At 38.5% G+C, this 16553-nt stretch overlaps 1 protein-coding gene across 6 annotated transcripts in view; it reads right to left on the reverse strand.

The window, feature by feature from the left end:
• Positions 1-16553, reverse strand: part of LOC135196277 (heat shock factor protein-like) — a 340110-nt gene that overhangs the window by 250962 nt on the left and 72595 nt on the right. For all 6 annotated transcript variants that reach the window (XM_064222984.1, XM_064222983.1, XM_064222982.1 and 3 more), the window contains exon 4: positions 3911-4051. In XM_064222984.1, coding sequence (XP_064079054.1) covers positions 3911-4051 — 141 coding nt within the window. The remainder of the gene's footprint in view (positions 1-3910; positions 4052-16553) is intronic.

The following is a 16553-nucleotide window of genomic DNA, read 5'->3' on the forward strand; positions in this document are numbered from 1 at the left end:
GTCCTGAAGAGACAGGGACTTTACTGACTGGTGAAACCTTTCCACATGAGGTTGGTAAAAGGAGTTGTCGCCATGGGGAAATCTCTCTTGGAACCTCTGACAGAAGAGACATAAGGTCCGGGAACCACTCTGGTTGAGGCCACAGGGGTGCCACCAAGGTCATCCTAAAATTTCAAGAACCCATTACTCTGTTCAGAACTTGACGGACCAGGCAAAATGGAGGGAAGGCGTATACGTACCTCGAGATTGTCCCAAGGATGCTGTAAGGTGTCCTCTGCTAGAGCAAGAGGATCTGGGACCACTGAACAGTAAAGCCTGTCTGTCATGTCCTGATGCGTTGACCACTCTGTGCCCAGGGTTTGGTCCCGATGACTCAGCTTGTCAGCCACCACATTTTTCTTGCCTGGAATGTGCCTGGCGGAGAGCTCCACGGAGTTGTTGATCTCTCACCGATCTAACTTGACTTGTCATTGAATGGAGCTGACAAGACACCAGACCCCCTTGTTTGTTAACATAGGCGACCACTGTGGTATTGTTCAACATCAGTATGACAGAATGACCCTCTACCCTCTCCCAGAACTCCCGCAAACCTAGGAAAGCTGCTTTTAACTCCAAAATGTTGACGGGAGCAGCTTCTTCTTTGTACTCCAAATGCCCAAAGCAAGGAGATCTTCCAGATGGACGGACACCCCCACCCACCGATGGAAGCATCCAAAAACAGGAGAAAGACAGGAGGGGGTGGAATACAGAGGGACTCCAACCACAAGATTCTGTTCGTCCAACCACCAACGAAGGTCTTTCCTCACCTCCTCCGACCGAAGTCCTTCAGTCTCCACTGCAGAGACCGAATGTGAAGACAATCATAAGGGACCAGATTCTCCAGAGAAGACAAAATCCCCAGAAGGACCTGCCACTGGTGAGCTGGCTGTTTGGACTGTGACAGGAAAAAGCGTGCCACTGACCGGAACTTCTCCAACCTCTGGTACGATGGAAAAACCTGACACTGCTGTAACTATCCATACCTAGAAAGAAAGCCCTCTGACTGGGAACCAGATGTGACTTCTCCAGGTTCATCCCTATCTTGAAGTAGTTTATCCCTGGAGCTTGCCAAGGCCAGCCAGTCGTCGAGGTATCTCAACAGGTGAATCTCTTGAGCATGAGCCCATGTTGAGACTATGGTAAAGACCCTTGTGAACCATCTGAGGGGTCATAGTCAATCTGTAGCAAAAGACCTTGAACTGGAAGACCTGCTCCCCCCAGAATGAAGCGAAGGAACTTTCTGGACGAAGGGTGGATTGGAATATGAAAGTATGCATCTTTCCACTCTATTGACGACAAAAAGTTGTTGTCTCTTATCACTGTCAAAACTGTCTGGGCTGTTTCCATCCTGAAGCTAGTCTTCCTTACAAAGTGATTCAGAGTGGAAAGGTCGATTACTGGTCTCTACGTAGTCGCCTATAGCCTTCGGAACCAGGAAAATCTGACTGTAAAACCCCAATGAAAGACGCTGCACTTCTTCCATCACCCCTTTGTCCAGTATCTTCAACACTTCCTCCCACAGAGCTAAGTACTTTGGGGAGCCGTGAACATAAGTCAGATTGAGAAGGGGTCTGTCCGAGAGAGGGGAGAGACATCGAAGGGTAGTAGATACCCCCACCCAAAGAACAACTACTACCCATTTTGCCACTCCATACAACTGCCACTTGGCCCCAATGGCTCGCCAGGCATCCCCCTACCAGTGGCAACGGAGAGGGAGAGGTGCCCACTCTATCAATGAATCACACTGCCCCTTGAGTCCCTCCCAGCCTTGTAGGGGCGGGACTGAAAGGGATGCTGTTGTTGTCTTGACTTGGATGGAGAAAAAGACAGTGATTCTCCCATAAGACGAACGTCCAGATGACTTGACAGAAGACCGACTTGCCTGCCTTTGTGGATGGGGAAGAGGAGGACGAGAACAAGCCTCCGACTTAGATACTGCCTGATGTACTAGCCTATCCTTGGTATCCACTCGCTGCCAGTCGATTGCACCTTCTACTAGAGTTCTTGGGAAGAGAAGCTGCAACTCGAGAAGATCCCCGTTTCGAAGAGCTGACAAGGACTCCATATCTACAGATCCCACCACCTTCAACAAGGCCGTGTCCCTCCTGACCAGGAGAATGTTGGCCCACAAAGTTGCACCTAAGTGGCCTTGATATGAAATAGCCTTAGCACCAGACTGCAAAAACCTGACACGGGGGAGAACCGACTAAACCTCCCTCCGCTCTAACCCAAGCCATCCTGGCTATGGCAGTGGACCACAAGTCCAGCCAGGAGACAGTCTGGAAGATAGAAGAAGTCGTAGCCTCCATAGCAAAGGCCTCCTGCGAAGAAAAAGGACCCTCAGACCTAACCTGATCCAGGGTCAACCCAGATTTAAGATGGACCATGTCCAAATTAAGATGACGGGACCACAGCTGGACCACATTGGTGGTATAATACTTCGTATGCTGCACAAGAGGAGGAAGGAACCTCAAGGATCTATTGGAGCGCAGAGAGCCATCTCAGTCCAAAACCAAGGTGTTAACACATTGCAAGATAGAATTCTGAGCATGACCTGACAAGGGAAGCTCAAACGAAGGCCTAGTATCTTCCCTTGGACCTAATAAGGCCTCTTTACCCATAAAGGTCACAGAAGTTTGGGCCTGCATTCTACCCCCCAAGATTACTGAACTCACGAATGAGATCAACAACCTCAGAGAAAGAAGACAGAAACTCCTGGCTCTCTCCCTCCTCTTGCTCTGGGAAAGGGGACTGATGATGCAAAGGAGACAGCTTGGAAGGAACCTCATCCTTCCCTTCCAGCACTGGAGAGGCTTCCCTAGGGGCATCATGTCTCCCACTGGTTGGAGTGGAACCCCTAATTACCAAAGATCCTGATAAAGAGGGTTCTGGAACATGGCCACACAAAGAAACTTGTACATGGTTTCAATCCAACCCATGTAAGCGTTTGTGCGACCAATCACGTACACATTCACAGGACAAATCACAACAGCCTTGAGACGACGCACGAGCATGATCTTGAGATAGGGAACAACACTGAAGAGAACTTCCTGATGGAGACCAATCCCTAAGGTCCGGGTCTTTATGAGGGTAACGAGAAACGCGTCCACGGACCGGAAGAGCCTCACGTTCTCAACCGTAGCACTGCAGATAGAAGAGCCTTTGGAAGGTGGAGGAGACACTGTTGCGACAGGTACCTTCAACTTCTTAATCGGAGCCTTATCTTTATGACAGACTACATCAGGTAAAGGAGATGGAGATGGTGGATATAAAGGGCTAATACTTTCATGATCGCGAACAAATACGTGTGTGGGAAAGACCCGGCCCTGTAGAGAAGCTGATGAAGCACTCTTTCCCACTCGCAACTCTTCCGTCATCACAAACACGTACACGTAAAGGAGAGAGACATGGCCGTGTATAGAAGTTGTTGAAGCACACGTGTCACTAGCAACCCTCCATTGGTCACGAACACGTATGTGTAAGGGAGAGTCACGGCTGTGCATAGAAGACGGTGAAGACTGACACGTCACGAGGTTCCAAGCTTGGTCGGTGAACAGTTTCCACCTTGAGTTGCCAGATGCCACAGATTCCTTGCCTTACAAATCTTTTATTGTTTTTAACCGGCTTCCAGCTGGCGCAAGAAGATTATCCAATTGTTAAGACTGAGGGTTCATTCCGAGTATGAACAAACTTTAAAACAAAATTAATTAAATAAGGCAATAACCCCCTAACATATAAAAATAAATAAGTAAGATATGGTACAACCCATCTTCTGTTAACTGCAGAAAAAATTATGGAAAAAATGCAAAACAATACTAGGTATGACACAAAAAAATAAAAAATCTTTAAAAAAAATAAGAGCATTACTTGCCTCAACATTTTGTGATAGCTGTGGAATGGTATTCAATGATGCTGCTTCTTCAATACCCTCCAATGCAAGGTGTCCAAACTTCCGCTTGGGTATTATTGGATTAGATGGTGACTTAACCATTGCAACCAAGAAGTGAATTAACTGAAAAATACAAAAAATACATTGACAAATAATTACTAGTATGTACAGGCTATAATGTAGTACATAATAATAAGCAACTAATAAACTCTTGAATATTGCACATCTTACTCCTAAGCAGTTTTATCTCTCAGAAAACACCCTATAGCTAATTGTTACTTTCCTAAATGGTAAGGAGATAACTGTCAATTTTACTCCAACTTTTAGACACTGCTAAACTAACTCCAGGTCATATTTCAATAGTATTTTGGCTTCAACTAAAATCACCTGATCAACTGATACTTCATCCTCATCACTTTATCAACTTATTTATTAATACATATAGCTGAAGACTTTTAATATTTACTTAATTTCACAAGCTCCTTAGACATCTGACAGTTTTAACATGAACAATCTTTTGGAATTTTCCCCAGACCAGTGGCTACTTCTAAGTACGCAACATGAAAGTATTTAGAAAATATTCCAGACTTCAGTTATGTTCATAAAGAACTGTGAACAATCACAACTATTTACGAAACCTGTACAATTTTTCCTTAAACTAAGTCAATAATGTACAATCATGCACTAGATTAAATTACAAAAATACTTAAATATTATTATAGCTCATACATCTCTTACTATTCTCTTTAAAACATTGATTCTGAATGTGGAAAAGACTCATTAACTCAAATAGTAACAATCATCTCATATCATATCTGTAATGTTTGTGACAAGAGATAAACAAGAATTTACTAAAAGCTCATTGTAAAAATGAGAAAACCATGATGAATAACCACACTGACAAATATAGAGGATAAACAAAGATCTTAAAAGGTATTGTTCTGAAGCTGTATTGATAGGAATATATAAATTCCTTTCCCTTCCTCAAATGAGATTGAGTTCAAAGAAATGGTTGGGGTGTCATTCATAAGGTGGGCACTGTCTTGATGTAAATGTGCTTTCTTCTGTGATAAACACTGCACAGTAAAGGGTTATCTTAGGCAACAAGTCCATTGCTGATTTGGTCTATCTTAATGAAAGGTGTATTGCCAAGACAACTGATTTTATTGCTCTTAAGATTACTAGTGTTTTCTGAAGATTAGCTGGCCTTGCAAGTTTCTCTTCTATTTGGTGGAAGGGAAACACTACTGCACTACTTAAGGGACTAAGTCCATCTTCATGTCCCTCTGAATATAAGCTGATTTCAGTTACTCCTGTTATGTATAAGTTTTCAAGAAACTGCTCTCTAAAGTCTTTATAAGTTTGTTGAAGATAATAAACTGCTACCAGCTTACACCCTGTCAATATTTATAATCTCACAGCGTCTGCTGGTTTGTCCTCCAAAGAGGAGTTGGCACAAACAGAAGCTGGTACCAGACCAGCACTCACTAGCCCTGCCTCCAAAGAGGCAGATGGTGGAGGGTGTCTTAACTGACACTTCAATTTTTACTCAACTCCAAACTGGTGTCTTTCTTGTTGGTTCTAGTGAACCTTGTCTTTACATTCTCATCATCAATTGATTCTAATGAATCAGTTAGCCGTCTTCTTAGTGATTCTTTATTTGATTCAACCTTGGTACTCCTAACTTAGGTTTTTTATTTCTCTCTTTCCTTTGGTTTCTTAGTTTTGCTACTAGAGGCAAAACTTAGATCGGGTCTTACAATCTTTGTTTTGGCTCTCTCTCGTGCTTCCTTAAATGTTGTTCTTTCTATTACTCTGATTGCTTAGATTTCTTTTTCAAGTAAATGTACATCACACTTTTGAGATAATGATGCATGTCCCTCACCACAGTGAACACAGACAGCAGGATTTTCTTGCAATTTGGATTGGCACAATTGTAGGGTGTGTCCAAAATGCTGGCAATGGAAACACCTTCTGGGTCTCAGGATGCACTGCTTTATCTTCAACCTATGCCAGGCTGCAGAGACATATCCTGGAATATGTCAATATTAAGGAAGGCTGAGGTATTCTATTATTATCAACCTTCTTTGACATCCTGTCCACCTTTATTACACCCTGGTCTTTTAATTCTGTTAAAATTTTCTCCTCAAAGAAAGTCATCAACTGAGGGGCATATATCAAATCCTTGCCAGAGTTCATGCTGGAGTGGGAAGTGCACTCAACTGTAACTTCCGAAAGGTCCGACAATCCCATCAACTTAATGCTCTCCTCTGGGAAGATACTTTCTACTAGGAACATATTACCATTTCGGGGTGATATTTTTGGCTGTCTGCCACAACATTCCACAATTTCCCTGTGTACTTGAAATATGTCTATATTGTCACCTTCAAGCTTCATATTCAGGTCTTTATTGAAAGCATTGCGTACAAAGACCCCATGAACTATTTCATACTTAATTTTTCTTCATTGCAAATGATTCCAGTGTGATAATACTGGAACCAGATACTTTTTGCTGAGAATTCCTGGCAGTATTCCTTCTCGCATAGCATTGGGTTGTCAACTGTGTCCAGCTGTTATTTGGCCTGGGGGTATTTTATTGATCATGGGGACCATTCATGAAAAACTGAAGTTTGTTAAAACTATAAATAAATAAAATAAAAAAAAATAAAAAATACACACACACACACACTCCTGGTGATAACTGAAAAGGCACCATTAACTTTTCATGGGGCTCTGTTCTCTGCTAATGACACCATTAGAAACTGACTCCCAGAAGTCCACCCCTTACCCTACCCTAAAAGGAATGGCGCCAACATATCGGGGGGCACAAGTGTAAGCCAAACCTGCTTGTTGGGACTGCGACTACTACTAGAATACAATCAACCCCACACTGACTATGTTGGTGGGCATACCAGAAAATCCAGAAAATATGCCGGGAGTCCTACCCCTAACAACAGCCCACCCCTGGAATCCATGGGCTGATCTCAGGGATAGTTCCACCTTCAGGGTGTCCATATGGCGTCATACTAGCACCCTTCACGTCCACACATCATCAGATTGGTTGACACTCCCAACCACAGTTCTCACATTTAGCTTCAAACACAAACCCCAATCCAAGGCATGGTACCCTTTCCTTACACACTGACAGGACATTTAATAAAGTGGAAATATCCACACTATTTAAACCAAAAATCTCTAGAAGCAGAAGTTATAGAGGATGAATAGGAAGATGGAAGGGAGGTTGGACAGAAGGGTTCAGAAAAAAGTAGAGAAAGATGATTGATTGATGTAAAAATGTACCATGGCGTCACAACAACTTAGGTCATCGACACTGGATATATACTGTTATGTAATAAAAAAAAAAAAGATAATAAGTAAAAAATAATAGAATTTTTATCTTATGTACGCTTAAGTTACAAGTATGACATCATTTACACCTTACTATAAAAATTTATAACTTTTGTAGGAAGCCTGCTTCCTCCGCAAACCTAAAAATACCACTCGTCTGACTAATAATATTCCTTCCAAGTACCCAAGGACACGCTCTCTTATGTCCTAAAGACTGGGACACTCGACCAGCAAGTGTCCCACAGTCAGAGGAACCAGACAGTCATCACAGAATGGCTGGTTATTTAATGTCCAGCCATTAAATAACCATGTGTCAGGTGTGTGTGATCCATTCTTAAGTGGCATAGGGCCGTTTCCCATCTCCTTGACATTTTTCTGTAATTAAAAGTAACTGCTGATCTTGTAATTTCCAACATTTTTTGTTTGCTTTCTACAAAATTTTCCCATATATTTTGCCATTTCTCTTGGGCTTTTGTTTTTGTATGCAAGGTAAAAAATCTCTAAATGGTAATGCAATATTTCTTTGTGGACCATCATGAATTGCCCTTTTCGCTAGCTTATCAGCCTATTCATTTCCAACTACTCCTGTGTGTGCTGGTACCCAACAGAAGTTTACAGTTTTCCTTTTTCGGTTTACTAAAAATAACCATTTTAAAATCTCTAAAATCAGAGGGTGTTTTGAATAAAAATTCATGGCTTGAATCACACTTAGAGAATCTGTGAAAATAGTAAAACTGCTATCTTCACAAAGTAAAATTTCCTTAATTAAAACTAAAATGGCATATAACTCTAGCTGAAAAAATGGAGCAACAATTAAGTAAATGATCTGCAGATTTCAAAATTTGGAAAAACTGCTCCATAGCCAACACCAGTATCAGATTTGGAACCATCAGTATATATAAAGATATCACTTTCATGCCGAGATGCATTCTCTAAAAAAGTAAGTCACATCACTTCCTCTGATATATTCTTCTTGGATGAATTAAAGTAGTTACTATATGTAATATAAGGTAGCTTCCAAGGTGGGATTACTGAAAACTTGAAAGACAGAACACAAGTAATGGTTGTGTTTAAATTGGTCATGATTTCCTGCACTCTGAAGGCAAATGGATGTGGTATTTTTGAATGATCTCTAAAATGAGGAAAATATCTTTCATTTCTGACTGCAATGCTAGCTAAAGAATTTGGAAGTCTCTTGAACCTAATCGAACTTCGCAGCAGCAAAGTCTGGAAATGGAGATCCAGAGGAAGCTCTCCAGCATCCTGTAGAAATCCGGATGTCTGCATGATGAACAGAATAAAGAGCTTTTAATTTATACAGAGGGGCAGATGTGAACACTTCACAACCATAAACTAACTTTGGTAAAATAATAGCTTTGTATAATCTGAGGAGCTGTGTTCGGTCAGCACCCCACAAAGTATGAGATAATACTCTTAATAGATCTAGTGCCTTTACACATTTTGTTTTCAAGTTAGATATATGGGAAGACCAATTAAGCTTGTTGTCAAATTAATCCAAGAAATTTAGTTTCTTTCTTAAAAGGGATTTGTTGTCCATTTATAAATAAATCAGGATTGGGATGGGCTCCTCTTAGACGGCAAAAGTATACTATAACAGTTTTGGTGACAGAAAACTTGAACCCTCTTTTCTCAGCCCATGTGACAACTTTGTTGATGTTGAGTTGTAATTGTTGCTCTGCTACTGCCATCTTTGAGGATGCAAATGACAGGGAGAAGTCATCCAAAAACAAGGTAAAAAATATCTTCAGAAATTATCTTAGCAATGCCATTAATTGCTAATGCAAATAGGGTGACACTCAAGACACTACCTTCAAGCACTCCTTCTTCTTGGTAATGAACCAACACTGTTGCTCCAACTCGCACAAATCTTTGAGATTTTAAAAAGGATTTAATAAAAAGTGGTAGTTCTCTTCTCAAATCACAATTGCACAAATCTTGTAAAATTCCATGCTTCCATGAAGTATCATAAGCTTTTTCCAAATAAAAAAAAGAGACTGTAATATGATGTTGCTTACTTGCAAAAGCTTCACAAATAGTTTTCCATTCTTACTAAAACATCTGTAGTAGAGTGCATATTTCTAAAACCACAATGAGCTTTGGAGAGGAGGTAACTGTGTTCCAGATATCACACTAAACGAGTATTGACCATTTTTTCCATAACTTTACAGAGACATGATGTTAAAGCAATAGGACGGTAACTGCTTGTTAACAGGCTAACTTTTCCTGGCTTGGCAAACAGTAGAATCGTTGTTAATTCCCACACTAAGGAAATAGGTGTTCTCTAAAAATTATATTTATTATACAAAGGATAAACTTAGCACATTCTGGAGTGTGTCTTATCATAGCATATGGGATATCATCGGGACCAGAAGCTGTCTTAAGAAGTTTTCAGAGCAGATTCAAACTCTTTTATTGTAAATGGTATGTTATACAATTCCTTTTTAGTAGGTGTGAAATCTATCCTTTTTTGTTCCTCCCTCCAACAGTATTCTGCATACGGTTTGTCATCACATTTCTTTGAAATCTCTGCAAAATAACTGGCTAGTTTATCTGCAACAATCTGAGGATCAGCAACCTTGGTATCATTGATTTTTAATACTGGTGGCTTTGATGGGATGCATTTACCTGCTATTTTCCTTACTTTCTTCCATATTAAAGTAAGAGGAGTTTTGGTATTTGTTGAGCTTATGAATATTGTCCAACAGCTTTTTCGGGATCGCTTAATTTTGATCCTAAACTGGGCTCTTGCCTTACGATACTGTGCTTTGTAGTGATCGCATTTATGTCTTTTATAGCGTGTTTTGGCAACTCAGTGCTCTGTGTCTTACGGCATTCATCATCCCACCATGGAACAGGTTTGCAGAATTGATTGGAGGCCTGCTACAAATAACACAGTACTAGTATTAATAACTTCAATAGCAGCATCTATTATTGGAAATTCTTCTGCAGTAGCATAAACATAACTTTTTTCAGTAAAAATATGCCATTTGACTTTTCCTATATTCCATTTTGGTAGTCTAGATACTGGAGGACTTTGGGCAAGACTAATAATAATTGGGAAGTGGTCACTGGTATAATGACCACCCATTACCTCCCAACTAGTCAATAATTTAATCTTCACTGCATATTGACAAATCGATTGCCGATAAAATTCCAGTTTGTACATGGAAATGGGTTGGTTATCCAGTATTTAATATCCCTATATTTAAGTTATTAATTATTGAGGATAGATGGTTTCCTCTTTGGTTGCTGACTATATCACCCCACATGGGGTCTCAAGCATTCATATCACCTAATATTAGATATGGTGTAGGTAGCTGGTTAACCAGTGAAGTAAAGTCCTCACTAGGAAAAGCAATACCAGGTGGTAAATACACACAGCATATGGTGTATTTTCGTTCCAAAAATATTTGTATAGCTACTGCTTGCAAGTTAGTTTGTATTTGAAAACTGGTATGTTGGATGTCACTGTGGATTATAAGTAGTGTACCCCTATGGCTTCTGTTGTAAGGAATTTTTTCTGAATGGTGTGGAGAAAATTCCTTTGGACAGGGAATGTTATGATTGCCCAGCTTAGTTTCTTGAAGTGAGACAAATTGGATTACAAATTGGATTAAAGTCATGAATTAATACTTTTAATTCTTCTCATTTACTTCTAAGTCCTTGGCAATCCCATTGAATGACAGATGAAGCCTTGTTATCTTTTGTGTCCTCTGACATTGAGATTCCTTTGGATTAATTTTTGGGGTCTTTTGTTCAGAGATTGGGATGATTTCTGGGAATCTCCCAACTTTTTTTTTTTTCAGTGGGGGAGAGAATGGGTGGAGACTCATCTTTTGTTGATGAGTCCTTTCCCATACATGAAGATTTTAAGGTGTGGTGCCCAGTCTTTAAAGTGACAGATGGGCTGCAAGAATTTGAAAGAGGAGCTGCTGGCTCCTCTGTCTTAGGTGGTATGTTCTTATTGGAGTCTTCAGAAAGAAGTAATGGAGTGGCTAATAGCCTGTCAGTGGTATATGGTAGGGCTGCCATTGGCAGCTCTGAGGTTGATGTTGGAGATGGACTCAGAGGTCCATCTAAGGTGGAGGAACTTTGTTCCTCTTGAGAAGACAATGGATCCGAGATGATGGTCTTAAAGCTGTCTAATCTAAAGTTTAGGCTTTTACTATCAGGAAGTATAATACAATCATCACTTTAAGATCTCTTGCTCAATTGAGTTCTAGGATTTAAATTATTATTTGATGAATTGTTTTGCATTTCTCTTCTTTTAGTGACTGCTTGCTACCTTCTTTTTTGCTTCAAAGAAACTAATAAGTTCTTTGGTCTTGACAGCCATTATTTCTTTTTCAAAAAGATATCTCTCACATTTTTTATCTGATGCTGGATGTTCTCCTCCACACTTCACACTTTTGGGAGTATTGCTACATGGTCCATATGACTCCTGTCCACAGTTAACACATTTCCATCTCACCCTTTGCTTTCCTACAGCAAGATGTATTTACATGGCCATAAATTTGGCAGTGAAAACATTGCTAGGTGAAGGGATTATATGGCCCAAGTTTAAATTGATACCAAGCCACTGAAAGTATCTCTGGGAGTTTCAAGGAATCAAACGTTAGTATTAACAAAGGCTGTGGACAGAGTATTCCATGTTCTTTTTTCATTATTCTCTTGACCTCTGTAACATTTTGATCTTTTGACTCTTAATAATTTCTCCTCAGAAAATTTCATTAGAGCTTTGGAGGAGATGACACCTCTGCTCTGATTATAGGTTTTATGAGGCTCGCATTTAATCTTGTTACCACTAATTGTTTCAATTTCTATCAACTTTCTGCTTTCGGAGGGTGACTGTACCGCTATCAATAAATGCTCTTTGCCCGAGGAGGAAATTTTGGGCTTTCTGCCTAAACGTGAATAATTAGAACCCGCGAATAGTTGGAACCCCTATAAAAAAATACATTAAAACCTCCTATTTTGTTAGTTAAAACTCAAGAAAAACCCACTAAAAATTTTTATACCGGGTTTTTTTAACCCTTGAACGCCGATTGGATGTATTAAACATCAACAAAAATGTCTGTTGGGTGCGTGCCGAATTGACGTATGAAACATCGACGCAAAAAAGTTTTTTTTTAAATTCGCAGAAAAATAGTTATAGGCCTACTTGGCGAAAACTTTTGAATCACGCACCTTGAGGGATGCTGGGAGTTCACGGATCAAGCTGTTGTTTTGTTTACAATCGTTACCCAGGCGTGCAAGCGCAAATTTCTTTCTTCTCACACTAAAAAGCATCAGCGACACATCTCAGAAATTATTTCGTCACTTTGACATAATTTTTGCACTATTTTATATTAGCCGTTACATAGAGTTTTATATATGAACATGTGCGCAATTTCATGTAGAATACAACAAAAAATAACCCATGGTTGTGGCTTTTATCAGTTTTGAAATATTTTCATACAAATAACGATAAGTGCCAAAATTTCAACCTTCAGGTCAACTTTGACTACCGAAATGGTCGAAAAATGCAACTGTAAGCTAAAACTCTTATATTCTAGTACAGTGGGGCATCGCTTAATCGCGGATCAGTAATCACAGAATCAGTCATTCACGGGTTTTTTCTTGGACCACTTCTCATGCTATATCGCTGGTATGTATCACAGCATCGCGGCACAAACATGTTGCGTACGCAATGATTATCAGTAGGATAAGCCTCAGCCGTGGTCCGATAATCACCAACATACATAAACAACTCGCATTATGATATTAACTGACAAAGGTAATAAAACTATTCTCACCTTACATATTATTGCCATATCTTCATAATAAATATCCTATTCAAGGTACAATATGTATGACGTTCATTGGTAGACTAAACCTAGTTGCAGTGCGGTAACCACCAACATACATGAACAGATTCACATTATGATATTAACTGACAATAAAGGTAATAAAACCATTCTCACCTTATATATTATAGGCATATCTCTGAATTAAGTTCCATTCGGCAACTAAAAACAGTTATGATATTGGTAAAACGACATCAGTTTATTATTTTAAGAATGTAAACAAAACCAGAATGCAAATGGTAGATCGCAATGTTAATATCATAAAACTATAATATGGTAATAATACACGTAATATGATTAGACACAGTTAAACAAGTTTTATTAAAATGACCATTATTCTCAATACACAACTATTATTCAACTTTTGCTAATGGATATCTGTAAATGTTACAACCAAATCAGGCAAAAGTCAGTCTCTCTCTCTCTCTCTCTCTCTCTCTCTCTCTCTCTCTCTCTCTCTCTCTCTCTCTCTCTCTCTCTCTCTCTCTCTCTCTCTCTCAACAGCTGATTGCTGACGTCATCTGCCATAACTATCGAGCGTTTATTGAGTTGTGTTTAAGTTGTCACTGCCAATATTCACTGGTGGCTTCCAAAGGTTAAAATAAAATACATTTTTACTCATTCTTCATGTAATGGAGATCTGAAGAAAGAATATCTCTCTCTCGGCGACAAAGCCTAAACGAAATACTCTCTCTCTCTCTCTCTCTCTCTCTCTCTCTCTCTCTCTCTCTCTCTCTCTCTCTCTCTCTCTCTCTCTCTCTCTCTCCCCGTGTGTGTGCGACGAAGCGTAAACAAAATACGTAAAACCATTTTTCACCTTCTATATTATTGTCATATCTTCATAATAAAAAGGCTATTCATGGAATAATTTCATATCAGTGAAATCAACTTTTATCTATGCGAAGCCAGCCAGCTGACAAAATGTACGTACGTATATGAAAATCAAATTATGGTAGCGTTCACAGCAAGATTACCTTTCGAAATTGTAATACTAGTACTAGTCATAGTAGTAATAATGTTTGGGAATATATGTAACATTCATTTTCAATACACAATATCATTGTTATTCTGGTAGTAAATAATGCATTGTCAGGAGTTTGTGGCACGATGAAACAAAAAAAAATAAAGTTTCCTTTTAGGCTATGTGTTTAGAAAAACATGAATAGAATCGGCTTTGCGACTTCGTTTATTTTGATATTTTTAATGATACAATAACTATTATTCATACTACTAACACAGATCTGTTGAGTCCAGTGTTACCAATTTTGCATTTTTAATGCTAGCTTTCATTTTCTTGAGGTAATTAGCAAGAAAATCTTCAATCCAGCATCTGGCAGGAAAATTTCTAGCATACGTATTTTGACATCAAAACTTTGTAATGTTAAATTTAATATTTATTTTATTCTACTATGTTTGATATATTGTGTAAGAAAAAGAACAAAATCTTGCAAAACCATTTTCAGGAAGTGAACAGAATAGGTTTCGAAATTATTAGGAATCATGTAACGTAATGTACAAGTACACTGTATGTTAGAAAAAATGTTTGAATCGAAAAAGAGAGCAGTCGGTTGAAATTAGCTGGGTGGCACTGTGCGTATGATGTGAATTTTTTAGCACTTTCTTGAGCAAAATCTAGCAAGAAATTGCCATTCCCATTTGGCAACACTGGCCTGCCCACATTTCATGTTGTTATTGAAGTTGTGTTCGCCGCGTTCTTTAAATTGTACCCATATAAATGAGTTAATTATGTGGCATCCAAAAGCCCTGATTCTTTTACTCTTATGGGAAAAAAGCCTAAACTTCAGATGATGGTTATTACTGTAATATATTAACATGTGTTGTAAAGAAGAGAGGCCCACATGAGCATGCAAGGCTTCTAGCTGTAATCTAAAGGCTAGTAGGCTACATATGTACAGTAGCACGTATACTACATATATTTTTAAGGCTAATGTTGTAGAATAACTTTGAAACTACCTTTAATTTAGTTTAAGGTGATAGTTGAAGACATATTTGGTGTTTGAACTAAAGTAGGCAGTTATAAACATTGGAATAGTGGTCTTGAGTGGGTTAACTATTAAAATAGGCAGTTTTTAGCAATTTTTGAGGGGGGTAGCAGGATAACATGGGTATTTACTTATCACGGGAGGTTCTGGGCCCTATCCCCCGCGATTATCAAGGCCCTACTGTAATATTCAATCATTTACCTTCATTTTACAACAAATTGGAAGTCTCTAGCACAATATTTAGATTTATGGTGAATTTATAAAAAAAAAAAACTTTTCCTTACGTCCGCATGGTAACTCTTCCGAAAAAATCATTAATTTTTTTGTCCGATTGTCGTAATGTTTGCACAGTTTTATATTAGCTGTCACATAAGGTTTTATATATGAAAATGTGCAAAATTTCATGTAGAATACAACAATAAACAACCTAAGGTTGTAGCTTTAATCAGTTTTGAAATATTTTCATATGAATAACGATAAGTGCCAAAATTTCAACCTTCGGTATATTTTGACTCTACTGAAATGGTCGAAAACCGCCACTGTAAGCTAAAACTCTTACATTCTAGTAATGCTCAATCATTTACCTTCATTTTGCAACAAATTGGAAGTCTCTAGCACAATATTTCGATTTACGGTGAATTTTTGAAAAAACTTTTTCCTACGTCTGCGCAGTAACTGCCGAAAAAATAAAAAAAAATTTTGTCCGATTGTCGTAATGTTTGCACAGTTTTATATTAGCCGTTACATAAAGTTTTATATATATGAAAATGTGTGCAATTTCATGTAGAATACAACAATAAAACAACCCATGGTTGTAGCTTCTATCAGTTTTGAAATATCATATAAATAACAGTAAGTGCCAAAATTTCAACCTTCGGTCAACTTTGATTCGACCGAAATGGTAGAAAAACGCAATTGTAAGCTAAAACTCTTACATTCTAGTAACATTCAATCATTTACCTTTATTTTGCAACAAATTGGAAGTCTCTAGCACAATATTTTGATTTATGGCGAATTTATGAAAAAAAACTTTTTCCTTACATCCTTGCGGTATCTCTTTCGAAAAAATAAAAAAAAATGTTGTCCGATTGTCGTAATGTTTGCACAGTTTTATTTTAGCTGTTACATAAAGTTTTACATATAAAAATGTGTGCAAATTCATGTAGAATACAACTAAAAAACAACCCATGGTTGTAGATTCTATCATTTTTTAAATATTTTCATATAAATAATGATAAGTGCCAAAATTTCAACCTTTGGTCAACTTTGACTCGACTGAAATGGTAAAAAAAACGCAATTGTAAGCCAAAACTCTTACATTCTAGTAATATTCAATCATTTACCTTTATTTTGCAACAAATTGGAAGTCTCTAACACAATATCTTGATTTATGGTGAATTTTTGAAA

Source organism: Macrobrachium nipponense, chromosome 17 (assembly GCF_015104395.2).
Source record: "Macrobrachium nipponense isolate FS-2020 chromosome 17, ASM1510439v2, whole genome shotgun sequence".
NCBI classification, from domain to species: Eukaryota; Metazoa; Arthropoda; class Malacostraca; order Decapoda; family Palaemonidae; genus Macrobrachium; species Macrobrachium nipponense.